The sequence below is a fragment of the Lepisosteus oculatus genome, chromosome 11 (assembly GCF_040954835.1).
Source record: "Lepisosteus oculatus isolate fLepOcu1 chromosome 11, fLepOcu1.hap2, whole genome shotgun sequence".
Lineage (NCBI taxonomy): Eukaryota > Metazoa > Chordata > Actinopteri > Semionotiformes > Lepisosteidae > Lepisosteus > Lepisosteus oculatus.
The window spans coordinates 9,540,580-9,568,578 of NC_090706.1; the positions used below are offsets into that span (position 1 = coordinate 9,540,580).

At 40.8% G+C, this 27,999-nt stretch overlaps 3 protein-coding genes across 9 annotated transcripts in view; all 3 read left to right on the forward strand.

The window, feature by feature from the left end:
• The window catches only part of LOC107077485 (protein mono-ADP-ribosyltransferase TIPARP-like), a 28,752-nt gene extending 18,438 nt beyond the window's left edge, over window positions 1–10,314 (forward strand). The window contains exons 1-7 of one of the 2 annotated variants that reach the window (XM_015348424.2): window positions 41–632; window positions 2,288–2,475; window positions 3,913–4,163; window positions 5,460–5,637; window positions 6,421–6,608; window positions 7,454–7,723; window positions 8,384–10,314. In XM_015348424.2, the coding sequence (XP_015203910.1) occupies window positions 2,341–2,475; window positions 3,913–4,163; window positions 5,460–5,637; window positions 6,421–6,608; window positions 7,454–7,723; window positions 8,384–8,834 (1,473 nt within the window). In that variant the 5' untranslated portion in view covers window positions 41–632; window positions 2,288–2,340 and the 3' untranslated portion in view covers window positions 8,835–10,314. Of the gene's footprint in view, window positions 1–40; window positions 633–2,287; window positions 2,476–3,912; window positions 4,164–5,459; window positions 5,638–6,420; window positions 6,609–7,453; window positions 7,724–8,383 lie in introns of those variants that run through there. The other variant, XM_069195556.1, reaches the window with a different exon arrangement.
• Window positions 10,315–11,514: 1,200 nt separating this feature from the next.
• On the forward strand, window positions 11,515–20,726 carry LOC102689466 (protein mono-ADP-ribosyltransferase TIPARP-like). Its single transcript, XM_015348499.2, has 10 exons — window positions 11,515–11,576; window positions 13,047–13,099; window positions 14,858–14,964; window positions 15,146–15,419; window positions 15,837–16,064; window positions 17,143–17,393; window positions 18,031–18,208; window positions 18,536–18,723; window positions 19,007–19,270; window positions 19,722–20,726. The coding sequence occupies exons 2-10, from the start codon at window positions 13,082–13,084 to the stop codon at window positions 20,170–20,172; spliced, it is 1,959 nt and encodes a 652-aa protein (XP_015203985.2). The 5' UTR covers window positions 11,515–11,576; window positions 13,047–13,081; the 3' UTR covers window positions 20,173–20,726.
• A 4,416-nt stretch (window positions 20,727–25,142) lies between these two features.
• The window catches only part of yrk (Yes-related kinase), a 63,443-nt gene continuing 60,586 nt past the window's right edge, over window positions 25,143–27,999 (forward strand). For 2 of the 6 annotated variants that reach the window (XM_015348752.2, XM_015348755.2), the window contains exon 1: window positions 25,144–25,428. The gene's annotated coding sequence lies outside the window, so the exon portion shown is untranslated. Of the gene's footprint in view, window positions 25,429–26,293; window positions 26,415–27,999 lie in introns of all 6 variants that reach the window. The other 4 variants (XM_069195558.1, XM_015348753.2, XM_069195557.1 and 1 more) reach the window with 4 other exon arrangements.

The following is a 27,999-nucleotide window of genomic DNA, read 5'->3' on the forward strand; positions in this document are numbered from 1 at the left end:
ATATTCAATTGGGTTCTTTGCAATTGAGAACATTTTCATTTCGGTGCTGACGACTAATTTCAGCAGTGAAGTTCGTTGCATTTGGTATTAACCTAGCGTACGGATTCTAGCTGCGTACTGATCACGGCATTATTCCCCGTTAGCTGCTTTTCGTACCTTGTAATTGATCCAGGGTCACACCGCTTAGTCCAAAGTAATCCACTATGATAGATTCCCAAAAAATAATAATGATGAATACAGCTATTGTTATTGTTTTAATGCAATTAAAATGAAGTAAAAAAAGTTTACTATGCACACTTAAGTTTACTAGAAGATCGTGTGATGCGATAGCTACAGCTTTACTGACAAACGGATCTATGGCGGACCTGTGTTTAACGTGTTGCCGGAAGTCTTCAGTCGTACAAATATTTGATCAATTTTATAATTGAACTTTACAGTCCGCATTTTAAATGCTTGTCTGCGTACTTTGTCGCATTTATTTTGCTGACTTGTGAGAAATGAAACCCAGTGACTCGCAATGACTGTATTTGCTCTGTGTAGAGAAGTGCATGCCTTTAGGGACTCATGACTTGCGAATTTGCAATAAAAAGTAGCAAAAATAGTTTCGGTTTCTTTTGACTGATCTCCAGCAGGTAAGTCTCATCTCCGCCTTTGACGACGAAGGTAGTTTGGATTATTATGTTACCATTAAGAGGATTTTCTGCCCGAATAGTGCGGGTTTTTTTTTTTTGTTTCAATATTTGCTTCATTAGTAGAAATTTGAGTTTGAAACGCTTACTTTATTAGCCCGTTCACGGAAATTCATTTTAAATACTACTGTAGCACCGTATTCCACAAATTTACAGAACATCAATGTCGAACTTGTATATCAAAGATAGATTTGTCTAATAGGTATACAGTAGATAAATGCAAAAACATAGTCTGCTTTCGGGAGGGTTAAAAAACATTTAAAAAAAAACAATTTTGACTGAAATGTGACTGAACCAGTCCAGTCTCTTTTTTGGGAAACCTACAAGACCAGGAAAATAACAGGTTTGCTAACGTACAGTATTTTGTATTCCGTGGCACTGCAGTTTTTAGAGAATTAATTGTGCATCTAACGAAACAGCGAAGAACTAGAAAGTGAAACTTATTTTGCAAGCTCTGGGTAGTTGGGGAAGTCCTCCGTCTGCGTCTGTACTCGTCGTTTTGACGATTTATCTTGACTATGTTGAAAGTTACAACCTGGCTGCCTAGCCAAAATATAATTTCTGCTATCTTGTTCTTTGCTTATCATTTGAAGCATTTCTCAGTATATAAATGTTGGCGTCACCATCGACTTCTGAAGGCAGGATTTAAACATCGTTATCCCACGTTAGTGTGAACTAGTGTTGTTAAGCAAATTTGTAGCTATTGTTAAAGGATCCACAGTTCGAAAGCTTGTGGGTGTATAATTCCCTTAAAATATGATGCAATACTATTAAAAAGTTTTATTTCATGTACAGTATGTACAAAAACTAACAGCTAAAGTCATGCATTGAACATTTGGTTTGTCCAAGGGTGGGATGCTACTATAATGATTCCCATTAAAGCAGAAACCCATGGTTTGGACTATGTACATAATGCTCAAAGTGGCAATTCATCATTATTTTCATTTTTTCCCCATTATTTATTGTCACAACAAAAAACAAATCAGCCAGTTGAGAACACTTAATCTCTTTGTATTTTAACACATTGAAATGCATTTTTGTTATATAAGGATTGTTTCATCTTTGAGAAAAGTAAAGGTGGGTTTTTCAGGTATCAGATTAGGGGCATGTTCTTTTTCACCTTTTTTTACCTTAAGCTTTATTAAAGAATGCCCAGAATTCTTGAAATGTTATATTATCAATAGGAGACAACAGCTAATACAAACACTATTTATATTTATTTATAGCTAAAAGGGCCGACTTTTACTTCTCCATCAGCATTTAAACAGCAGAATAGCTGGCTCTTTGTTAAGTCTATACACATGAGTCGTTGGAATTCTTACTCAAGTGTAGCTGACTGCTGGTTTTGCTATAAGTACAGAATCTTGCTTTGGTTTGACAGGTAGTCATTGTACTGTTTCGGAACATCAAACATTACATTTTACTTAACCTTCATTATCGGGGATTTCACTGAAATTGTGTTTCTGGGACTCAATCTAGCCAGGGACTCAATCTGGAAATCTTATCTTCATGTGGAGTCTGGCATACAAAGAGCATTGTGGATTCTAACATTGTGGACAAAGAGTGTTTCAGTCAAACATTTTTTTGTTCTTTCACAGGTCTTTCCTTCTTGGGGAAGTTCCTGCACAGATGGTGTCCTTGTGGTGGTGACATGAAAACTCACCGAGTGCCACGGGTTCAACGTAAGAGAGCAAAAAGCCTCAGGCAGGGAGTATGCTTGCTTTCACCATGCACCCGAGAGCAGCCTGTTTCAGTAGCCCCAAAACTGACGACTCCTGCAAAGCAGGTGAGTGCAATCATACTGCCAGGCTCGTTGAGGCCTTCAAAGTCCTGAAGAAGTCAGGCAGAGTAAGACCATATTTTTCCACATCAAACTCACCAAACTACTTCTGCCATAGTGGCTAAGGGCCAACCTTTCTCTCCAGATTTGGATAATGCCTCTTCATCTGTGTTTCTTGTAGCATATAATAATAATAATTCCTTAGACCTATATAGCGCTTTACAGGTAATGGGGACTCCCACCACCACCAATGTGCAGCCCTACCTGGATGATGAGATGGCAGCTATAGTGCGCCAGAATGCTCACCACACATCAGCTATCAGTGGAGAGGAGAGTAATGAAGCCAATTCATAGATGGGGATTATTAGTAAGGGTAAGGGCCAATGGGAAATTTGGCCAGGACACCGGGGTTACACCCCTACTCTTTTCGAGAAAGGCCCTGGGATTTTTAATGACCACAGAGAGCCAGGACCTCAGTTTTACGTCTCATCCGAAGGACGGCGTCTGTTTACAGTATAGTGTCCCTATCACTATACTGGGGCATTAGGACCCACATGGACCTCAGGCTGTGTGCTCCCTGCTGGCCCCACTAACAACTCTTCCAGCAGCAACCTTAGTTGTTTCCAGAAGGTCTCCCATCCAGGTAGTGACCAGGCTCACACCTGCTTAGCTTCAGTGGGTTGCCAGTTGTGAGTTGCAGAGTGATATGGCTGCTGGCAAGATATAACAAGTACTACCTGATTAACACACCTCAGTCTTGCTCTAAAGCTGGACTCCCAAAAACTGCTGTAGTGCTCATGCAAATACAGTCAATCCATTCATTTTCTAGCCTCTTTATCCAGTTCAGCTTCGCTGGGAAGCAATGGGTGGAAGGCCCTGGACAGGTCGCCAGCACACACACAAGCACAAACACAGACACTCTCACCAGAGCCAGTTTTCCCAGAAGCCAATCAATCTACCAGTATGTCTTTGGATTGAGGGAGGAAAGTGGAGCACCCAGAGAAAACCCACATGAATACAGGGAGAATATACGATCTTCAAACAGACAGCAGCCAAGCTCCCAGAATTGAACACAGGGCCCCAACACTGTGAGGCAGCAATAACAAGCACTGTGCCACCTTAATACATCATGAGACATATCATAATGTTTAATATAAGAAATCTCAGGACAGAAACTAGAAATGTTATCTTTGATGATGTACTTATTCTGCAATCAAATATCTGGCAATATATCCTGCACAAATTGAGCTCTGGTTCAGTTGCTGGTGGCCAGAAACAATCTTGTGTTTTTAAATAGAATTGTGTACGAAGTCCATATGTAATGGTACGTATTGTCCTTTTACTATTCAGTTAATCATATTAAATATTCTCATTCAGGATGTTTGCCATTTTGGTGCCTTTGTACCTTTATAATGTCAATTTATGTCACTTTTATTGGGACAGGAAGTTTTTCGGCAAGGAGTGGTGCAATTTCATGTCCATCAGAAGGATGGCATTCTCGTGTGCACAGAATTCTTCTATGGGAGCTGCTTCTTAGGAGCCATGTGCCCCCGACACCACACGCCCCGTCCCTACCACTGGCAGCTCAGGGAATCCCAGTCTAAGCAGTGGGTCAGCATCTCACACTCTGCCCAGCAACACCTGGAAGCCTTGTACTGCAACCACACCGTCGACACAGCCACCTTGAAGGAAAGGTACGACCGCTGGTTTGGGGGACAGGAAGGGGAAAGTGTCGTCTTCTTTTCTGCTTATGGTGTCCATATCCATTTTTCCAGTATCATATCATGTGCTCTAGTTTGCGTGCTCTCCTTGTCTTCATACGGGTGTTCTTCATGTGGTCAGGTTTCCTCAACCTCCGAAATACAGGTTTGAGAGGCTGTTCTAAACGTGTTGCTTTCTCTGTCCCTGCAATGGACTGGCATCTCGTCCGGGGTGAGAGCAGCTGTGTGTGTTCATTCCTCACCTTGCCCCTCTTGCTTGTAGGAGAGGCTGCTGCTTGCCACAGATGTCAGCAGGATAAGCACCATGTTAATGATAACGGTGGGGTACGTAGTGCTGTATAGACTTGTTGGAAAAAAAACGGTATGCTAATTAGTAGGCTGATTTGATTTGCCAGTCTGTCGGCTTTCTGTTTGGAGTTTGTCTAAGGCAGAATGGCAGCAACCTGTCCATCTGTTATCTAGCTTCCTCCAGTACAGGATCAGGAGGGAGGTGGAGCCTAACCTGGCCAAACCCATGGTAGGGCACACACAAACACTCACACACTTACACCCAGGCCAATTTTCCAGGAAGCCAATTAACCTTCCAGTATGTTTTTGGACTGTGTGAGGAAACCAGAGCACCTGGAGGAAACCCGCATGAACATGGGGAGAACGTAGAGACTTCACGCAGACAGCACCTCTGGTCCCGAATTAAACCCAGGGTGCAGTACCCTGCATAGCAACCTGTCACCATTCAGATGTTATTCTTATTGTTATTCTACAACCTGAAGGGATTTGTGGCAAACAGTCCTGGTTTTAATACAGAGAAAGATTTAGGAGGAGATCATTATTAAGGCTTGAGATGCTTCACTTTCATAATGTGAGCACAGCACTAGAAACTAGTATGCCAGGATGGTTCTGTTTTACAGCTTTATAAAAATATTAATATTCTCATTCTTTACTTCATATGTACTAGCATTGGATATTTACACATTGCTTGTATTTTTTTGTGTCCTGTCTGAAGTAAATGCAAAACCTTACTTCATACATTGTTTTTCAATTGTCTCAAATGCATCTTTGCACCCCTATGACTTATCTTCGTAGCAACCTGCCATCACATCATCTAGGTGGGGGCTACACATCAGTGATGGTGGAGGGGAGTCCCCATTACCTGTAAAGTTGAGTGACAAGCTTTGAGTGGAGTGTCGAGAAAAACACTATATAAGTGTAAGGATTATTTTTTTATTTATTATTTATCTTTACAAAAGTAATTCCTTCTTTACTGAACAGCCCAGAAGCTTCAGCGAGCTGGGAGTTGGACTTGCAGACCCTCTTAATTAAAAACAGCTTGATATACAACAAAGCACGAAGACTGGCCACCACCTCAGATCCAGTCACCAGTTACTCCTTCCACGTGGACTGGGTCATATACTGGCAAGAGGAGGAAAGCTGGAATACCTACCAGGAGGTAAAGGAGACAGTAATTGGAAGAAAGCAGCCCTGTTACAATTTTCTAAGTTTAAAATGCTCCATAATCACCCTGCAGCCAGCAGCCATATCACCCTGCAACTCACAACTGGCAGCCTACTGAAGCTAAGCAGGTCCTGAAGCTAAGTCAGAGGTCCTGACTCTCTGTGGTCATTTCTCAAAAAGAGTAGGGGTGTGTAACCCTGGCATTCTGACCCTAACAGATCATGGCCTCCTAATAATCTCCATCTATGAATTGGCTTCATTACTCTGTTCTCCTCTAAACTGATAGCTGGTGTGTGGGGAGTGTACTGGCACACTATGGCACTATGGCTGCCGTTGCATAATCCAGGTGGATGCTGCACATTGGTGGTGGTGGAGGGGAGTCCCCATTACCTGTAAAGCACTTTCAGTGGAGTGTCCAGAAAAATGCTATATAAGTGTAAGAAGTTATTATTATTATTATAAATTCAATCTCAGTTTTTTCAGAACTATAAGTATGCAGACGTACCCTTTTGTAAACTTCCATGGATTAAGAATTTAAATTGATGCCATTAAGCACCGTCACTAAGTTTACATACAATCCTCTTGCTGCTTCAGAAAAGTTAGAACTTCCATGCATTGTGTAGTCGGGATTTATTTCTTATTTTAAAAGTGCATGCAGGTAATAAAATGAATTACTAACTTTCAACTGCAGTAGTTCTAATTGTTTTTCCTCTGGGTTTGTTTAACATTTCCATTGTCATTTTAAGCAGGCTAATCTGTGGCTTTCTGTTTTAAACAGCCAATTGCCACTTACTTGAACGCAGCATTTGAGAAGGGCATGTGGAACCAAGCCTTCTCTTTGAAAGACGTGATCTACAATGTGGACTTGAAGAAGTTCACTCAGCGCAACGTGAAAACTGGCTTCACTAGAAGCATTCGCCGAAGACCACGCTTCTTCTCCGATGTGCGTCTTTCAAGGAATTTGCAGTGAGTTCCCCTATCTTGTGTATCTCTGTGCAAGATCCAGTCCTACTTGATGCATTTTATTTCCGTTAAACAGAGTGCTCCAGCCCTGGGCAGCCGACAAGTCTGCAAGTTTAGTTCCCACATTTTGCCTTTGATGAGCTTAATCAGCTTATTGGCTTGTTTGACCCATTTTACCCAAGTTTCGTAACATCCAACATAGACACCGAACCTTCAGAACCAAATCTGGACCACTCTGGCTTAAAATAGTATTTCAGCTTTCTGTTTACACAGTTTTCTCTTCGGGGAATGGGGGTGGGAATAATAAAGAAAATGCAGGTGTCCTTAAGCAATTTTACAGCTGCAAATTTTTAGGACATCTGTTTTTGCCCATCTTCAGCAGCAGATGAGTAAAAGCTGACAACCTTAGCCACCACTAGCTACAAAAATAAGTATTCAATAAACAGATATGAAATAATTAGAGGACTGGAGAATTTATTACACTGAAAATTAGTGAGCAACATTTTTAGCTATAGAGGAGGCCACTACTGACATGTTTGTTCTCATGTCTCACTGGTCTTGTGTCTTGAATGGAGTTAACAAGGGATCAGAGGTAGTTCTGTTTTATCTCTCCAGTATGTAATAGTAAATTTCTGCTCCTGGGAAAACATTTGGTCTAGTTTTAGGGTAGTTTGTGTGCTGGGGTTGATAGGACAAAATACATCAAAGTCAAATGCAGGACACAGAGACATTACTTGTCTCCTGAACAGTTGTGCAAGAATTACAGTTGTCCCCATGTGTAAAGGTCTGGGAAATCTGCAGCTCCTTATGTACCTTATTAACTTTTATGATCATTTTTTTTTTTTCAGGAGAGTGAACAATTCCATCCCGGGAATTTCTTTTGACAGTCACCCAACCTTTTCAAGAAACCCTTTTTTGCCTGCCTTTAGAAACTACCCTCCCACCTGGGTTCCAGGCCTTCCTGAAGAGGGGATATTTGCAAAGATCCCTGTGCCAGTATCTAGCATAACATATAGGCACATTTATAAACTTTTTCATAAAACTGTCCCAGAAACTTCAGCCTGTATCACTGCCATTCACCAGATCCAGAACCCCTGGCTATGGGGTAAATATGAGAAGTAAGTACAATTTGATCTATTAGACCTGTGAATCAGTCTGATTGCAACAGACTGCAAGGCTGTAGCACAGTGATTCAAGTATAAATATAAAATATAAAATATAAAATGGTTAAAAATGCTAGTCATAGCTCTATGTCTTTAAGTCAAGGGTGAGTGACGAGGCCAGGTGTTCCGAGCCCCAGACTCAGCTGGTCAGGACACCGATAGGAGGCCTATGCCCTTAGACCACAGGGGCGACTTGAAGCTAGGCGGGCCTCTGGGCGTCCGTCTTCCAATGCAGAGCGCCGAGCTTCTGGAGCACCTGATATAAATAATACGGTGAATCCAGAGACAGGTGTACATGATAATGAAACAAAACACAAAAAGGGTCGGAACTCCCTCTAGAGGAGGGATGATGATCGTGACACCAATTTAACATTTAACAAGGTGAATGACTTAATTGTTGCCTTCATTGGACCAATTCAACTGCTTCTCCCAGCTCTTCAGATGCTGGTGCTTTGAGGAGGCCTAGAACACCTGCAAACATGGTGGTCCTCCAGGACCAAGACTGCCAGTCGACCAGTCTTGAGGGATGTTTAACAATTTGTGTTACATTTATTTCATTTTGCAGTTGATGCTAACTTGTGAGGTTGGCTGTAACGTCAATTTATTCGTTCACAGCCAGAGGGATTTCATGGCTCAGCGGTCTGCTGGGGAGGGCAGCCTCATCAATGAGATGCATCTCTTCCACGGCACGACACAGAGCGCGGTGGAGGCCATTTGCAGGATGAACTTTGACCCCCGTCTCTCAGGCAGCAAGAACGGCCATGTCTATGGCCAGGGTACGTACTTCGCAAGCGAGGCCAGAAGCTCCGCCAGATACAACCCTGAGGAGACCACGGAACGCTACATGTTCCTCGCCAAGGTCCTTGTTGGCAAGTGGGTGGTAGGGGAGGCTTCGTTTCGCCGGCCCCCACCTATCAAAGACTCTGATCCCAGTGGGGATCTCTATGACTCCTGTGTTAACCATAATACAGAGCCTACAATGTTTGTCATTTTTGACAGCTGCCAGTGCTACCCTTATTTCTTGATTCAATACAGAAACTATACAGACAGTATTATTGTGAGTTAACCGTTGCAAACTAGCTGATGCTGTAGAACAGTGGATCACCAGGATCCAGATTGGGAACCAAACACCTGCTGCTTTGCATACTATCCACTAATCCTTAAGGTTGCTGCTGGAAGAGGTGTTAGTGGGCCCAGCAGGGGGCGCTCACCCTGCGGTCCATGTGGGTCCTACTGCTCCAGTATAGTGACGGGGACACTATACTGTAAACAGGCGCCGTCCTTCGGATGAGACGGAAAACCGAGGTCCTGACTCTCTGTGGTCATTAAAAATCCCAGGGCGTTTCTCAAAAAGAGTAGGGGTGTAACCCTGGCGTCCTGGCCAAATGTCCCATTGGCCCTTACCAATCATGGCCTCCTAATAATCCCCCTCTATGAATTGGCTTCATTACTCTGCTCTCCTCCCCACTGATAGCTGATGTGTGGGGAGCGTTCTGGCGCACTATGGCTGCCGTCGCATCATCCAGGTGGGGCTGCACATTGGTGGTGGTGGAGGGGAGTCCCCATTACCTGTAAAGCGCTTTGAGTGGAGTACTTAGAAAAGCGCTATATAAGTGTAAGCAATTATTATAATTATTATTATTATTATTATTATTATTATTACTTCATTTAAGAAGTTGCTTTAATTGAATATTTGCATTTTGTTTGTTGTACAAATGTGGGCACTTTATTCCACTTACAAAGTTACAACAGCTACAGCAACTGGGAAGAAACCAGGTCTTTAACATTGAAATTCATGTTTTTATTCAGACAGTGAAGGGTCTTATGTAACAGGGGGCTTGGTTATAACAAAAACTAACAGGATTGTGGGTTACCATGACATGAATGGGAAACACTGCTTGTAGAAGAGTTTAAAACTAAGATGCTGAACTCATTTCAAACAACAAATGACAATGACATCTTTCAAAGTGATCGAGGTATCCTGAAATCTGTTGCTGGTAATCTTAAAACAGCACTTCGTATGTTAAAATGCAGCAAAGCCAATTAAAAATTGTACTGAATACTTTATTAAAAACTTCAAGTATCGACACGAATCCACTAATCCAGATGTCACTGTCCAGATGCTTCACACATCATTTAACCACCAGTGCCACACCTACAGAAAAGCCTGTGCTCAATGAAGAGAGAGGCTTGTTTCTGGGGTGTGTTGGTGCCTTGCAATACTGCACAAAGCATCCTGTGAATGACATTGTGCTCCTTGAGATGGGCAAACCTGAATGTAGAATAGTTCGGGGAATAGTATTTGATATTTGTTTTGGCACATTTTGCACACTGTTGGCTTTTAATACTCCTAAGAAATAGTTTGTCTTAAAATATTTAGAGTTGAAAAGTATATCAGTGTTTCTTCTTTGCTTATATTTTTACATTAGCAAAAGGAAGAAGGACTTCTGTCAGTGGAAGTTAAAATGTAATGTCTGCATTTGTTGAACCAAAATGAAGAATTTCTTTGTTACATTTTTCCTAAAATAAAGGTTTTGTACAGAAAAGCCTCTGATTTATACTAGTTACAGCTCAATATACAGTATAAAGTTCCATGTTGCCCACAAGTACTTAATGTTTTTGAAATTATTCTTCAGGTCTTCGATATTATCTAAGGTAACACTAACAAACTTTTTTTGACATGAACGTCTCTTAACAGAACCATTCCTTATTGGTTTAGAACTATGCTACTTCTGCAGTACTTATTCATACTGTACAAAAGGATTTAAAAGCACAAGTGAGAGGTAACTGTACCGCAATGAAAATGAATCATTGAGACTGAATAGAACGAATAGTAAATATTATTTTGTAATATAGAACAGGCTTAGTAAAAGTCAAACATTATATTAATACTTAGTCTAAGAAAGCAAGGATAAACCTAATTGTAGACAGGATAACCGTCTTTTGAAACTTCGATTTACAAAACATATGTAGTAGAGACAAAAAAAACATCGCGATCAAGTTAGAAGTTCGGCTCGTATTTGTTTTTTGGAATGTATATAGCGTCATCACGAAACGATTTAGACATATCAGGTTTCGCTAACACGCCATTGAATTTACAAAAAATATTGAAATCGTGAGAATGTCAAACTCGGGGGCTACCTTTACTGCGGTTAAAACAAATTCTGATGTTGACGTTTATCTCATCTCCGTGAAGTTGCCTCCCCAAAACAGCACACACGATGAAACACCCTCATTCGTTAGCGCTGCATTTGTGCTGCTTTCGTTTCCGATATAGCGCCTTGTTGATCTCTACAACTTCACTGGGGTCTGTGTTGTTTACAATAACAATGATGCTGAAGGAGACGAAGACAATTGTATACAGACCCCAGAACACAAGGGAAACATGGGACGAAGCAGTGGCTCTGTGGCTAAGGATCTGCGCCTGGGGCTGGAAGGTAGCCAGCAGAGGAATCCTACTCCGTTGGGCCCCTGAGCAAGGCCCTTAACCCCAACTGCTCCAGGCTGTACAATGGCTGACCCCAAACTTCTCTCCCCGTCTGGGTCTCATGGAGAGCAAGCTATAGTATGCGAAAAGACGAATTCCTAATGAAAGAAATTGTATGTGGCTAATAAAGTGATCTTATCTCTTATCTTATTATTCTCCAATCACACACACATATTAGTACACACTCACAAGTATCTAATTTTGAATTATTTCATTACGCCTATTTAGAAACCAAAAATGAAATGGGATAAAAGTTTCGGTTTCTATTTGTTCCACACTGGACTCCCTGTCACGAATATATCGTATTGCACTTCAATTCTGGTAAGACCTAACCGTGTAGATTCTCTCAGTATACGATATACTGTAGTTTCTTTTGACTTTAACATGAACGTCCGTTCGCTTTTTACAAATAATGAATTGCACAGGCAAATAATAGACAAAGCCGAGGATAGCGTTTTATTACGTACCGTTTTTCAAAAACATTTATCTCTATTGCTCTGCACCAGGGAGCAGTTTTAATAGTAAAGATAAATATATCTTTTATATATATTTTAGGTATCTAAAATACACTGTCAAGTATTAATAGTGTGTTAGGCTTTCATATTGCTTTTGAGCAAAGTGTTATATTGAAAGGAACTGAAACAGCGATTTATACTATACCAAGACGCGAAATATCTGTTTACAGTAGAAGGCTATTTAGATTGTTACAAAAAATATTTGATAATATTTAGAATCGTACGCTTTTTTGTTTTATAAAAGTAAATTATGCATTATCTTTAGAATTCGAAACTGAAAGTCAAGTTAGCTACGGGTATACGTGTGCAGTATAGGTTCATTCCCAGCCTTTATACTACTGTATGTCGACTGTTGAGATTGTTTTGAAATGTGTCGTTTCCGATTTTACCGTATGATTAAAACCGTAGGCTTTGCATAATCTTTTAATGTGATAAGACGCGTTTATGCCCATTTACGACAACGAGTTTTTCCACAAGTTGTGTTGTTTTAAAAGCGTTCGCTGGGATTGACTAAACGTGCTCACCGATTGTGAAAGTAGTCTTCATGCTCATGTGCTTTACTTTATATGCTATGAAAGAGAAACTCCTTGAGCTTCAAATGAGCTGCCTGTGTACAGCTGCAGAAAGAGGGCGCCTCGGTTTGTGTAGAGCCACATTCAGGAGGCTCATTCACAACTGGTGCAGGAGAGCTGTTAGCCGGTGAGATAGGGGATAGCAGCACAATGTTAACAACTACAAAGATATTCTCATGTCAGCTTCCCGTCTGTCATTGCCAGTTTTCGTCTGACCAGGGAGGGATTCTGTACATGGGAAAGTAATACTGAATCGGATGTTGTGAATCACTCATAGCTTTTGCAAGCCTAATAATATTTAAACTGAGGAAGCAAGGATAACCAAAATTACAATTAGGGTCTGGCTCAATATGTGACATATCGTTTCACAAAACGAAAAAAATGACGAGACAAAATTACAGTTACAACTTTGCAAGACATTGGGCATCAACCAAGATATTGTAACGCAACGGGGGCTCAGGCGGGCGCCCTTGCCGCATTAGGTCGGCCCCCCACCGCCCAGTAACTGTAGTCCTGCTATCACAGGGAAGGGCGGTGACATCACCTGCTCTGGTACGCCGGCTCTTACACAGTGCCTGTCGGCCGTAAGCGTTACAATATATTAAAACGGATAGGACTTCATTAGAAAGATTTATATATCTATTCAATAATGATGGTTTGGTAGGAGTATGTGGAGTAGTTACTAACCGCAATGTGTTCCCCAGGTTTTGAGACACCCGCTGCCGAGTATGAGTTCACAATGAAGCGCCCTTTGAAGGTTTGTTGATTAAAATTCTCCTGCAGAATCATTACCGCCAGAAATTTGATTTTTTTTTTACACTATGCACTTCAGGAGAAATCATTAAAAAAAAACAGGATGTCAAAGGAAAAGTCATTGGCAATATCTGTCAATATCTTTTTGCCTTCGTGGTGCAGAACCCAGCTGTAGCTGCAGCCCCCAGTGGGGTTCACAGCCACAGTCCTCAGCAGGCAGAGCAGTGCCCCTGCACAGGGTCAGCTGCAGAGCAAGTTCTGTTACGGTCGTCTGGGAGGTGGTGTTGGACCCATACAGCAATTCCTCTGAGCAGAGCTAGAGGGTGGTAGGAGAGGTCCAGGTCGGGGTTCGACATGGTGATCCGAACACAGCGGAGGTTCCGAGGGCGTAGACTGAGACTAGCAGGGTTCATTCATACCGAGACATCCACAAGACTGTAAGCAGAAGGCAAGGTCGGAACAAACAGAGTCGATAGCCAGGAGACACAACGGATAATGAAAGAGCTCTGACGGGGAGAGAAAACCCATTACTGAACGAGGACAGAAGGGCTCGGTAGGTATTCGTAAACCGCAGGAGAGGGCCTGGATGATTAGATTATTAATTGAGCCCACGCAGGAATGTGTGGAGCAGCGATTCCTGCGAGGCTGGGACGTAACGAGTTCACGGTGAGAAATTAAATGCACATGGATTTCTTCATGCTGAGCTCCTCTGTTGGAGAATTTTTTTTAAAGCTGATGAATGGGATTTGTTCAGATTTATAACAATTTTGCAAAGCATAGGATGTTTATTGCAGTATTAACCATGACGGTTTAAAAATATCACAGTTTTGATTACTGTCCACTACACTATTTTAAAGCTTGCATTCATGACACTTTGAAGTGGCAATGAATAAATTTAATAATTGTTGCAGACCTACTCCACACCGTCAAAAAACAAACAAAAAGTTAATAGATAATATTAAAGTAAACATTCATAATTATTCAAGCCCTTTCCTGTGATAAAATTAAACTAATTAGATGCAGAAAATCACATTAACAAGATACACAATTCGTTGAGTAGCTTCTGTCTGTGTGCAATAATAGTGGCTCTCATAATTTCAGAATAAAACAACTGTCTCTGTGAGGTTCATTGGTCTTGTATTGGGATACAAGCAAAGACTTAAACATAAATACGTTTTTTCAGTGCAAGTCAGAGATAAAGTTATTGAAAAACACAAATCAAGAGAAAGGTATAGCAAATATCAAAGTCTGGGAATATACTTATGAGCATAGTTAACTCAATCAAAGTCTACTTTTGCAAGATACTGTCTATAGAAAATGCTATCATTATACTGTTGGCTCAATCCATGATCTTTTCCACAGTATCATTCTAATGTCATGTTCATCTTCAGTTAGTGAAATATAGGATGGAAATGTGAGTTCAAAAGGATCTGGGATTAACTATCAGCATGTGCTGTTAATTGTGCTTGAGAGATCAATGAGATGAAACAGTCTTCAGCTATGATGCATAACCTCAAGGAACTCAGGCTGTGATTTGTAATCAGCTGTTTTAGTGTTTTTAACAGTGAAATGGAAGCAGCGACAAGCAAGTTTAAAGATTTTATTGGAAATGGTTGCAATCATTTAAAAAAAAACATCATTCCTTTCTGACAATCCCAACCTACCGAACCTTCACGTTTGTATGAAGCAGTTTGAAATGTGTCTTCAGAAGGCCTTGACTAGGCATGAGTGGAATGTGTCATGCCTGTAATTATTCTTACAGGTGGAAGATGCTCTGTCCTACCTGGACCAGGTGAAACTACAGTTTGGGAGTCAGCCCCAAATGTACAGTGAATTCCTGGACATCATGAAGGAGTTTAAATCACAATGGTGATTCACTTTCTATTCATTAAACTAAGTAAAATTATTTGTTTTCATGGTCTGAAAGACATTTCTGAACATAGACTGATGTCCAGTTTAGTAATGAGCAATCTCTTCTATTCATGGCTGTGCACAGTGTTGCCGTGCTGAGTGATGCAGACAAAGCACTAAGGACTGTTTTGTCTTCCAGCATTGACACCCCTGGGGTGATCAACAGGGTCTGTCAGCTCTTCAATGGTCATCCTGATCTAATAATGGGCTTTAATACCTTCCTGCCCCCCGGGTACAAGATTGATGTCCAGATCAATAATCTTGTAAGCATCACCCTGCCGGGTCACCAGGTCCAACCCCATGGCATCCAGCTTCACCCTTCAACCCAGGCACCTCCTTATCAGTCTGCTGTGCCCTCAACACCTGCTGCTGCCCCTCTGACCTGCCAGCCTCCACCAGCCAAGATCAGCAGGGTCAGCACTACATCCTTTTCTGACTTGAAACCTTCGAGGTAGAAACATTTTAAAAAAGCACTGTACCTCACTAATGTAGGTAATGACTTTCATTGCTTTATGACGACACATTCATTAAAATGGCTAATTAACTCTGCTGTCTAAGCAGGAAGTTGTGAAAAAAACAGAGGTACTTGCATAGTATGCTAGGGTGTTTAAAACAGGGAATTTATTTCTTAAGGTTAAGAGACAATCTAATCTTTGTGTCCAAACTCTGTTGTACTGTAATAGTTATCATTTTGGTCAGTGTATTTTCAGTGCAGTGGCAGGCCCAACCCTATTCTGAATTAAGCAGTTATTGAAAATAAATGGATGGATGGAAAGTGGGAGATTAGCATAGAGCTAATTTTGGTTTTACTGTTTTTCCGGCCTCTGCAGTCTTCACCTCCGTCTCTGAAGGGTCAGTGCAATCCACCCAACCCCACCTGCAGCTTTCAGTGCATCAGTCCTGTCCAGCTGCAGGCTCCAGTCAGGGCCTCGTCACCACAGAGCAACCGGCTGCTGGAGTCCAATCTGTCCACTGACTGTCATGTTAACAAGAACACAGATTGCTTCAAGGCCACACCCGGCTGTAAGGCTTTCCTGGAAGTAGTGGACACTTACCAGGTAGGAAGGGCAGCATGTAGGGCTCAGCACCCAAGCTTAGCCTTTGTTACACAGTATTATCTTTTAGCACTTATCAGCCAAATACAACTTGACAAGTTTCCAGTACTTTGCTGTAAGCTAGTGTCCAAACTTTCCTCCTTACGATTACTTACGAAGAAGAGTTAACTTGTCATTTTTAACATGAATTTTGCGACTAAAGATAAGAAATCTAACGTTTTAGGTGGCATAACAATTTTGATCATGTCATGTTTTTCGATAATGAAGTTAGAAAGACTAGACCAGGGTTGGGCAGCCTTTCAGAAGGGGCAGGGAACACATACACTGCTATATACAGGTGTGTCGGCCACTGATACATTTTTAACATCAGTCATAGTCATAGTAACATTTTAGTTAGTTTAAACTACATAATATTAAAATAAAATAGCATATACAATTAATTAATTAATTAATTAATTAATTAATTAATTAATTAATTAATTGATCCTTGAAGTGTTTCTTGTGCTTAGTCTGAAAATCTCATTTGGACGTTTGATGTGCACCGAACAGCGCTCTCACAAAATACGGAACAAACAGCAGGATTTTTACGTCGAACAAATCTGTTTTCATCTCTCCAGGGAACAAGCAAACTTTATAACTTTTACTTTGGAGCAATCAGTAATCAGTGGACTGCATTGTTAACTTATCCGAGATTCAAGAAGTTATCGTCACTGTTTACCGTACATAAGCATTATATGTAGAATGAATCGTGCTTATAATGTATAAGCTGCCAACCCCTGTTGTAAAGTTTTAGTCTGCTAAGTAAAAAGAAAGGATACATCTTTTGCTTGGTATCCTGTGATATTTTTTCTGACTGCTTTTATCCATTTGTACTCATTTATACAATAGTGCATTAAACAGAAGCAATCTGAGTGAAGTACCTTTCTCAAGGGTACAACTGTAGTTATACACTCAGAGCCCTAACCATGCCTCCACTACCACTGTACAGCATACTTGCAGAGAGACTATTACTATTCAACCTCTGTGGATTACTGTTCTCTGCGTGAGTGTTTCCTGATTTGTGACCTGTGTGTTGGAACAGGATGCTTTAGGGCAGGGAGTGGTGCAGTGCCATATCCATGAAAAGAATGGCGTTCTCGTCTGCCCAGATTTGTTCTCTGGATGCTGCAGCTTTGGAGCCATGTGCCCCCGACACCACACTCCCCGTCCCTACCACTGGCAGCTCAGGGAATCCCAGTCTAAGCAGTGGGTCAGCATCTCAGACTCTGCCCAGCAACACCTGGAAGCCTTGTACTGCAACCACACCGTCAACACAGCCACCTTCCAGAAGGGGTAGGTGCGCTGAGTTGCGGAGGTTTCAAATAAGGTTTTTCTGAGTGGCAGTTGGGAGCTAATTAATCCAGCTGTAAGAAGCCACCTGTTCTTTTCTTGTCTTTTCTTTTTATTGCCGAAATTCCTCTTTTGATACAAGATTGTTTCTGGTGTACTATACAAAAGCATGCAATCATGTCATAATTTCTGAGCCAGTCTTTGATATATTGCATTGAAACTATCTTGCTCTTTTCAAGCTGTCTTTTATTAGTAGCAGCAAAGCAAGAATTTTGAAATCGTATCCTTATAGTCAAAGGTTATCCTTGTATTTGCATGTTATCCTAACCTACACATGCAAGACAAGTATAATTCCCATTGAAGCTTGAACTGTACAAAGTAACGAATTGGACACATTAATTGTCCTCTAACATCACCTTTATTAATCATGAATATTACTGTAATAGGCAAAACCTTAGTGCAGAGATTCTTTTTGGTGTCTTGTAAGCTTATTCATAAGTTCTATTCATTCATGAAATCAAAGGCTTTATATATGAGGAGCAAAACATCAGTGTTGGACAGGAATTCAATTTAGAGAAGCCAATGGAAGAGTGATGCAACCATTTCTAATGAGGTTCTGTTTTCCTCTTTTGCTGTGTAGAGCTAAAGCAGCTGGAAGTTTCCAAATAAATTTGCAGACCCTCACCGTGAGGAGCAGTGCACCATTTGACCAAGCACGAAGACTCACCACCACAGCAGACCCAGAGACCAGCCCCCTTTTCCATACCGATTGGGTAATCTACTGGCAGGAGGGCACAAGCTGGAAAACGTATGAGGAGGTAAAAGAATCTGTCATCTCAAGAGGCAGTGATAATACACAATTGTCCGAATGTATTGTAATACAACACTGTTTCATTTGTTGTATTTGTTTAGCTCTCTGTAACAGTGATTTGAAAATCCCCTGATAAGGTAAACCCTCCTTTGATCAAAATATTCAATTAGGACCACATTCATTTACAGTTGTTTAATTGTCATGGGAGCTAGTAGCTAGCTGGTATTACAAATTTAATTTATTACAAATTAAAGCATGGATGTAACCATGTCTAACAAATATTTGCGTTGTCATTTTCAGCAGGCTAATGAATGTGTTCTTCTGTTTCAACCAGCCAATTGCCAGTCAGCTGGAAGCAGCATTTGAGAAGGGCATGTGGAACCAAGCCTTCTCTTTGAATGACGTGATCTACAATGTCGACTTGAAGAAGTTCACTCAGCGCAACGTGAAAACTGGCTTCACTAGAAGCATTCGCCGAAGACCACGCTTCTTCTCCGATGTGCGTCTTTCGAAGAATTTGCAGTGAGTTTCTCCGTCTTGTTTATCCCTTTGGGAGTCAAAATTCAATTCTTTCACTTTTTCTGACTTTCTGAAAACACCATACCCAGCACTTAAAATACCCTACTGAATAAATGGTAAAGAACTTAAATGCTTAGCCAATGGAAAGCCTATCTTAGAGCATAGCCCTTGATAGGTAGATACAGTATGTTAGTGGAGCATGTGCACTAGAGCCTTGGTGTCACTGGTCTGTATGATTACTGCTTTAAAATATACTGTAGTACATTAACTCTGGTTTCTCTTCCAGGAAAGCGAATGGTGTTTTGCCGAGTAATTCAGATAGTAGAGCATTTTCCCAGAACCCTTTTTTACCCGGCTTAACCAGCTATCCCCCAACATGGGTTCCTGGCTTTCCTAAAGATGGGTTTTTTGCCAGGATCCGTGTGCCAGTAACTAGTGAGTCATACCAACACATTCATGAGCTCTTCCACAGGACTATGCCAGAAACGCAATTCTTCATTGTTGCTGTTGAGCAGATACAGAACCCCCAGCTGTGGAGTAAGTTTGAGAGGTAAGCATGTAATGATCTTTTGCATCACCGAATTTGATTGAGAACTCCAAAAAACGTCACTGCAATTCCTATTCCCTTAAAGTTCTGTTTATTTTTGCTGCATATATGTAATGGTGTGGATTCTCGGTTGCCCTTTCTGCTTGCTCGTTTAAACTTTTACAAAGGGAGTAGGATGGGGTAGTGAATTAGAATGCAGCAGATCTCCGAGGCCTGTTTGTGCAGCAATGTCCTGTACAATGGGCATAATGTAACACAAATATGTTACAGTTATTTCCCTTCAGCCTTTTAAAATATCTGTCTGCTTGCCCTGCATTTGTGCTCCACTGCTTTTTAAGTCTCTTATTTATCTATTATTTAGTGCTATATGTTTAAACCTGTGCTATTGTATGTGCTATGAAGCATTATTGTGTGCTTTCTAACATCTGATATTATAATTCACTTGTATTTCCAGCAAGAGGGATTTCATGGCTCGGAGGTCTGCCAGTGGTGGCACTCTTGTAAATGAGATGCACCTCTTCCATGGCACAACAGAGAGAGCAGTTGATGCTATCTGCAGGCTGAACTTTGACCCCAGCCTTGCGGGCACCAGGAATGGCCACATCTATGGCAAAGGAACGTACTTTGCACGCGATGCCAGCTTCGCTGCTAAATACACCACCTTGGAGACAGGAGAACGACACATGCTCATCGCCACAGTTCTCGCTGGCCAGTGGGTGAAAGGCCACAATTTCGTTACGCAGCCTCAGCCTCTTAAGAACTCCATCTCCAGTGGTGAACTGTATGATTCCTGTGTAAACAGCGAAGACGAGCCAACCATGTTTGTCATTTTTGACAGCTGCCAGTGCTATCCCTATTATCTCATTCGCTACAAAGATATTACAGACAGAGTTGTCGTGTTTTAAGACTTGCATTTCAGCTGATGATGTATTAGAGTTCAGAAACGTGGTACATTGGCATGTCCGCAGCCACAGACATTAGGGCATTGCATGCTATTTGAAGTAAATTACTTAACTGAATACGCTACTTGACTGAAGCCAGTTGTCACGCACAGGGTCTTTAACAACACACTCCACGGGAGTCGGAGTCAGATTTGTCTCTCGAGTTAGAAAGCTGAGCCGCAACAAAGACCCCGCAGATGGTAATCCGGACTTCATCTGTTTATGGTTTGTTTTTGAACCCCCTTGGATTTTTTGTTTTTGTTTAGGGCCTCAGGAGCTGCCCTTGAAAAGGGAGGGTACTGTCACTGTCACTGTCAATGAAGTAACAGTCTGAGGAAATCTTTCATCCGTGCTCCAATATCTCCCTCAAACAATGTAAATAACTCTTATTCCCTGTAACACTGTTGTACTGTCTTCTCTGTTGTTAATGTTTGTCTTTTTTATATTGTTGTGTTGAACTATACTGTAAAACCAGTTTCCCTCAAAGGATAATAAAGCCTGAACTGAATTTGCCAGTTTTTGTTGGCTAATCACCATTTATCCTTGGTTGAAGAGGAAGAAAAGAACTGGTTTAAAACTTTCATCTGGGACTGATAGTAACAGTATGGATTAATAGATACCCACCAAATACGGATACTCCAGTTGTCTTTAGACTGGAACTCATGTGGAGTATGAGACATGTCTACATCTCCTAATTGCCCAATCAAAGTGCCAGTTCTCTATTGACATACTGCAGACTCCATCTTGCCTGACGGGAGTTTTGGTGCCAATTGGAAGAGTGGCACACCTCTCACTGGCATTACTGTAGGTGCCCAGCAAGTCAAAGGAGTCATTGTGTGCTGACCCTTTACCTAGGCATGAAGTACTAATGTCTAAGCTATAGAGAAAGAAACACATTTTCACGAGTGAACGACTGGGGAGCCTATCTCCTATAAGCCTATTTTTCTTAAGAAATAATAAAAAAACTTGTTGTATTTTTTAATTAAATGCCAAAGCACTTTACAAAGATCCCAATTGATCCCCACCCACTGACAAATATGTCATATAAGTATGTTCTCCCTTTTTAGGGTAATAGTTTTTTAATATTTGTCAAAAATGTATTATAGTCATATTTTAATTTAATTTGTAACAGCATTACACCAGCCTCGTGAGCAGGCACAAAAATGACAGATGCATAAAGTTTGATTAATGAAGCTTAGAGGGCCATTTACTGTATTTAGTTTTTACTTATCAATACAAACATGTGGCACTGCATCATACAGGCTGGAGGTTATGTCTGTTTTATTCCAACAAATCCCTTTGTTTTGCAGATTTGAATATGCTACCAGTAAATGTTTTAGACTAATAATGGTATTTAGGTTTAAATAGAAAAAACTCTTTTTTGCAAAGACCTTATTTTGTAAAGAACACAGACTCTTAGATGTGCGGAACTGTTTTATATGGAATGACCAAGATTTGAATAATTCACTTGCCTTCATGTGATTCAGGAGTTCTAGGAGTCTAGGAGTCCTAAGCAGCTACAGCTGTAATTGTAGGTTCACATTATTTTCACATAAGACAACACTTTTGCAGCAGACTTTGTTTTGCTTTTCACACTTACACTTTGGTTTCAGTTTCTTTTCAGTAAACCTTTCCCGACATACTGATCGTGTACTATCACCTACTGGCCATTTGAAGTAATTCCCACCTTTCCTCTGATGAATTCTGACTTTTGAGGCTTAACTCACTACCGATAAGACTGCATTTCGAAGAGGGTGAGTATCTTTAGTTAAGCCACGATCATTTACATGATTTTTACATTTACAAAAAGAGCAAATTGGATGATAAACTACAGCTTTAGAAAGGCAGGCTCCAGGAATATGAGCACATAGAAAACCTACAGTATGATGTTGAGTTGCAGGAGTCTTTATGTGTTTCTGCAGGTCTTACACACCACAGAGTGACGTGAGGTCCCCTCTTTAATCATCATTATAACCCTAACCCCACATGGGAATGTGCCTTCTAAACCCTTCACAAACTATATTATTAACTAATAAACACCCAGCGAATATTATCACAATAGTGGCTTTTTAGTGGACCTCTAGTGGCAAGTCCTTTGCTATTACAATCTTCAAAGACCTGCCTGCAACAGAGGATTTCAAAGTATAATTAAGTAGATTAATTAGGTCACATTGATTTGGGTTGTGAGCAAATACTATTATACTGTATTGTATTATATTATACATCATCTTCAGATGCTATTTTACAATTTGAGAAGTGTAGGAAAGGGGTGCAAAGTACACTAAAAAGGAGAATATTCTGAAAGAAAACATCACTGTCTGGAACTCTTGCATGGTTCTGTAACGTGTTCTGTGGTGTATTGTGTAGTGAAGTACAGTGAAATTGTGGTAAAAGTACAGGGAAATAAACCAAAGCATGTCACTATGGGAAAGTAACTGCTGAACATTATAGAACCAAAAATGATAAAGATATCTCAGTTTCCTTTTCTTGTTGTGTTAAGTGAGTATGGAAAGTTCTGAAAAAGGAATGGGCCACAGTGTTGCTTGACTTAAGTCTTTGCCCTTAGGTTTGCCATCATAATGTGATGCTACCACTTGCAGTGGATCCATGACCCAGTTTGGCATCCAATACCACCCATAAATCCAGCTAACATCTGGAGGAGAGACGAAAGTCCCCAGCTAAAAGTGTTTCAAAAGCTGGAACAGTTACTAAATCTGTGGCTTTTCCAGTATAGTTTATTTGCAGACTTTTGCTCCATCCAGCATCCTTGCTATATTGATCTTGTTGATTATCAATTAAATAACTGCAGAGTTGGTTGGAGCCAAACTCTACAAGACAGTGGCTTAGGAGGGCTGTACTTTGAGAAACCTGCTCTTGGTCAAGTTAGAAAGCTCCTATCTGAGAGCTTCAATACAGACTGGACAGGTCACACAGCCAAGGCCGAAGATCAAGCATTACAAATGTGTTATGAGCAGAACTGGAGCTAAAGTCAGAAAAAAAGAGATGGAATTATCTGTTCCTGAGCAAGATCCAGAGTGCACTTGTTCAGTGATTTATGCTTAATGTAGTGACTGTAGCTCTAAAAGTAGAACCTATGCACTTAATTATTTTACTAGTTTTCATAATTGTAATAAACTCTTTTTAGTTGTAAAGTTGTAAGCTTTTTTTTCCATCTTATGTCATGTCATAATAGAAATGCTTATTTGAGGCCTCTAAATCAAGAACCTTTTTATTAACTCACTTTTTAACACAAATATTTGTGTCCTGATGGGGCAGCATGGAGTAATGGTGAGGGGTTCTGAGCTCCCAGCCTGAAGGTCGAATGTTCAAGTCTGTTGTGGACATTGCTGTTGTATCCTGATAGTTGCTCTAGCCCACCCCACTATATAAATGGGTACTTGCATTACTAACCCCATATACAGAGAATACTCTGAACTTAACACTACAGAAATATGGAAAAAGCTACAGCCCAAGAAACAGCTGAAGAAACAAAACAGCCCCAAGTAACTAAAGACCAATAAATCTGACATCTATTACATGTAAAGTAATAGAAAAAAAATTGTAGAAATAAACAAGAGGATCATCTAGGTAATAGTCTATCATATCTGGTGCTTGAGATAGAAACAAGCAACAGTAGGTTTTTATAGTTCAGGTGGGTAGCTACATCAGCATGCGTAGGCTGCAAAGGAACAAGTAATAACTGAAGAAGGCTCCACAGCCGAAACGTTTTGTTTTCTTTCTTCTCTTTTCAGCATAGAATAAACCTATTACTTGTTCCTAGCCTAAGTATAGTCCAAGCAAAATTTAAGAGACCTGAACTACCTGAGGCAGGCAATTGCCTCAGGTGATACACATCTCCTGTCTGATTGCAAATCCATTACAACCGACATTGACTGACAGGTGAGAAGAGGCTATATTGGCAAACCTAGTGCACTCCACAACAGTAAATGACAGATGCTCATTTAATCTAAAGAAGTGCAGGCTTTGCTATGCAGATCAGTAAAAACATAAATTATAAAAACAAATTCAGAAACACTTACCTAGAACAGGCTACTTATGAAAAAGAGTTGTAGGGAAGCAATAAGAAAGCAAATTAAAAACCTGTATAGTCACAAGTGTCAATTTTAAATCAATGCACCATATAGGCCCCATTTAGAATACTGTCCAATTTCCAATTTCTGTCCAATTCTGGACAGAAAGTTAATAAGAGATTTTGCTGTTCTTAACTTCAGTCCAGAAAAGAACAACCAGATACAGTCCTAGACTAAAAAAAATGTCCAACATGACAGGTTAAAAGAACTGAGCCTTTTTAGTCTTGAACAGATAAGACTTATTGGATCTGATACCAGTATTCAAAATCCTCAAAGGCATTAATAATAAAGTCAAACCAGCGGACATCTTCAAAATGAAGTGAAACACGAACATGAGGATTCATACAGATACTAACTGGAAGTGGATTTAAAAACAGTTTTAAACATTTTTTTAAACATCAAGCTTGATGAAAACATTCTCTCACAACACTTGGAATACAAATCTTTTTTTTTTAACTGTACGGCTTGTCATAGTACCGACTGAATCACCTTCATGTTAAATAAAATCCCCCGACCAACAGGATTGTACAGACATTTTGAGACTGTTTTATTGTCACAGGCTAATAAAGTGTGCAGAGCTAACAGAGATTTCTCACCGCATTCCAAGACAGGTGTAGATTTACGCACCTACAGTATACTGCCTACAATATGCACCTCGGACCGGGTGCTCTGAAAATGCTGCGTTATCTATTGCAAGGTCGAGGACAGCTGCTACACAATTGTGTTTCCCACATAAAGCAGCGAGATAAACAAAAACTAACTGTTGTTAATACACGGGTATTGCTCTCAATCGCTAAATGAGGCACTTCTGCCTCACAGTCCCACAGGCAGGAGGGCCAGCACGTTCTGTCTGTGGTCTGCCGATCTCGGCTTGCTTGGGGGGTGTGGAAGACGAGGGGAAAGGGAAACGGAGGCTGTTGCTGCCATTTCGAAGAGGCAGTTATAAACACAAGCCGCAGACAAGGAACCTATCAGAACCATCGCCGGATTACTGTCAGGAGGCACGACTCGGAGCAAGTGCGAGGAAGGGAGAACGAGGACTAACTAACCAGCTCTTCTGTAGTAAAAGAAGACTGCACTCCGTCGTCAGATTTGTGTGTGCAGCTGAACAGACAGCATTACGGTACAGGTAAGAAAATGCATTTAAAAACGAAATTCCTGAACATTTCGGGACTGTACGTGACAATATATACCAGAAGGGATGATTTAATCTTATAGAAATGTGCAGTGAGAGAGATTGTGAGGCAGACGTGTAGTCAGTTCCCAAAATGTAATGCAAAAAGATGTAGGGTTGTGCAATTTTACAGATTTATTGGCTCTGGAAGTATGCAGTGAAAGGGGACCGCATATTTAGCTAGGATTCTTCTTCATGTGTGTAAATCACATACGCTTTTAGAACTACAGTGTTGTATGTCTATTTTGTTCCTAGGTTGTAATGGAGGGTTTGAACGATTCATTCTCGCCTGATGCTCGTACTAAACGTTTTCATGTCATGATAAATGAATATACGAATGCAGTGTTTATTAAGAATGTCTGGGTTTTAAGAAACAAGCAGAAAACAATAACTCAAATGGTGCAATACAGCGACTGCAATGCACTTCACTAATAAATGCTACATACTGTACAAACTGTACTTGTAGTGTAGGTTCAACAAATGTATCCGGTGTGCATGTTAAAATGGCAGTATAGACATTTTTGTACAAAACGAGGAATTTCAATTATAGCTGTAACAGGCTTTCGGGAGGAAATCTTGATCTTTGTACTGTAAATGTCGTATTCCTCATGTGTAACGGTTGTCTGTCACAATATGTGGGTTGTAACATTTCCTCTGCGGTACGTGTCGGAGGTTAGGAAGCCCCTGTTTGTCACCCGGGCGCTCTGCTTTTCCTTTGCTGGCTTCTTGTTATGAATTTCCGCTCCATCCGCCCCCCGACACTCAGATCCGGGAATTGCATGTGGAGTGACGGAAATCCTCTCCCATCTCCTCTTATCAGACGGGGCTGGGGAGATGAGAGACCCGTGAATTCGGACACACTGGCAGGGTCAAGACACTGCGAGTAGCTCGCTTCCTCATCACCCTGCCGTGCGGCGCTGAGACCAGTTCGCACAGTTTAGGTAACGCTAATCCTCGTTTCTGTTTCCGACAACATGCTGACCGATTGTTCTGACACAACACATGCTTTGTGTTTTTTAGCCTGGTATTACAAGGTACGGCAGTCTGTTGCAAGCAAGGGGAAATACACAAATCTACTAAAAATGTCATTTGGTATCTTGCTTATGAGTCGTTGGTACAGTGATAACTGATGATAGTGATACAGGTAATACAGCTGATTTGATTAAAGTGCTAACATGCTGTGAGTGTATACTGTACTTGTTTACTTTTAATTTCCAGTGATGTACCAGAGAGAGTGAGAAGCAATTGATTTGAATGGCATGTCTAGTTATTTCAGTACACTCAATACTGAGTTTGAAAGTGTAGTGAATTCGTTTCTGTGTTTCATGTGTTGATGTCTTGTTTCACTACAACAGGAACTGTTGATGCTTTTAAAACCATGACATATTCTTTAGTAGTTCAGGTGGGTAGCTGTGTCAGCATGTGTAGGCTGCAAAGGGACAAGAAATAGGTACAAATTCTTAGCAAACATAGTTTAGCAATTATTTTTAAAATATATATGTCTGTCCTGACATTTTATCCATCTTTTGTCAATGGATATACACTGGATCTTTGGTGTGATGTAAAAATTCCAAATAGAAGCAGGACTTTCTCAGAGTTTATCTGCATTTGTTAACTGTATGAACTGCAGGAAAAGCTTTAACTGCATGTGAACCAACCACGTTTTACTGTAACAATTAAACTTGTCAGTAGTCAGAAAAAATATTTATAGTATTACACCTCAGTAATGTTGCTCCAGGGTCACATAAAACATTCAGGATCTTGAATTCGTTAAAAAATTCAGGGTCTTAAATCAAGTCAGTGTGAACAGTTTATTTCTATTCCTTTTCAACAAAATAGTTCATTTTTCCGTTTTTTTTAAAAGAAAAGTGTAGTAGCAATGGCGTTATATATGGTCAAGAATACAGTGTGAGCCACGATCCTGTCAGTGTCAGTGATATATACTGTACAATCCACAGCTACCCCCCTCACATTCAGACCCCTGAGTAAGTGTTTTGTTCTGTCTAGCAGAGTATGAAGTACCCTGCTGTTTCCTTGGGGTATCTGAAGCATGTAAAAACACTCTTTGCTCTGTCTGTATACATTACTGTAAAGCACTGCCATGGTACTGTGCCAGTTACAAATAACAAGGCATGTCTAAATATTGATGTTAGATACCCAGCAGCATTTAATCTGGGTATCAGCCAGGCGGACAGGGGTGGACACAGTATCAGAGTGACGTCAGGATGAAAGCAGATCCCGATGAGATGCAGACACGGTCAACTGTGTTGCAAGTAGGAATAAATGCCCATAAATGCAAAGAGTTCCACACTGGGAAGATAAATCAGTATAGCATGGAGGAAGAATGCAAGTCACAGACTTTCAGCCTACGCACTGCATGCCATTCAAACTGCCTGAGCTCCTAACTGTAATGTGGTGTAGCAGTTTGAAGTCAATACCTGGGATTATATCTAAGAACATCAAAGACAAATCCAGGTTGCAATGGGCAGAATACCTCCAAATCCACCTGTAATAGTGAATTCAGTT

Bases quoted from the DNA above. Each gene is read 5' to 3' on its own strand.
- LOC102689466 (XM_015348499.2), top strand. The intron at 18,209-18,535 runs GTAAAAGAATCT...TGTTTCAACCAG, and splicing joins GCTGGAAAACGTATGAGGAG to CCAATTGCCAGTCAGCTGGA. The intron at 19,271-19,721 runs GTAAGCATGTAA...TTGTATTTCCAG, and splicing joins CTGTGGAGTAAGTTTGAGAG to CAAGAGGGATTTCATGGCTC.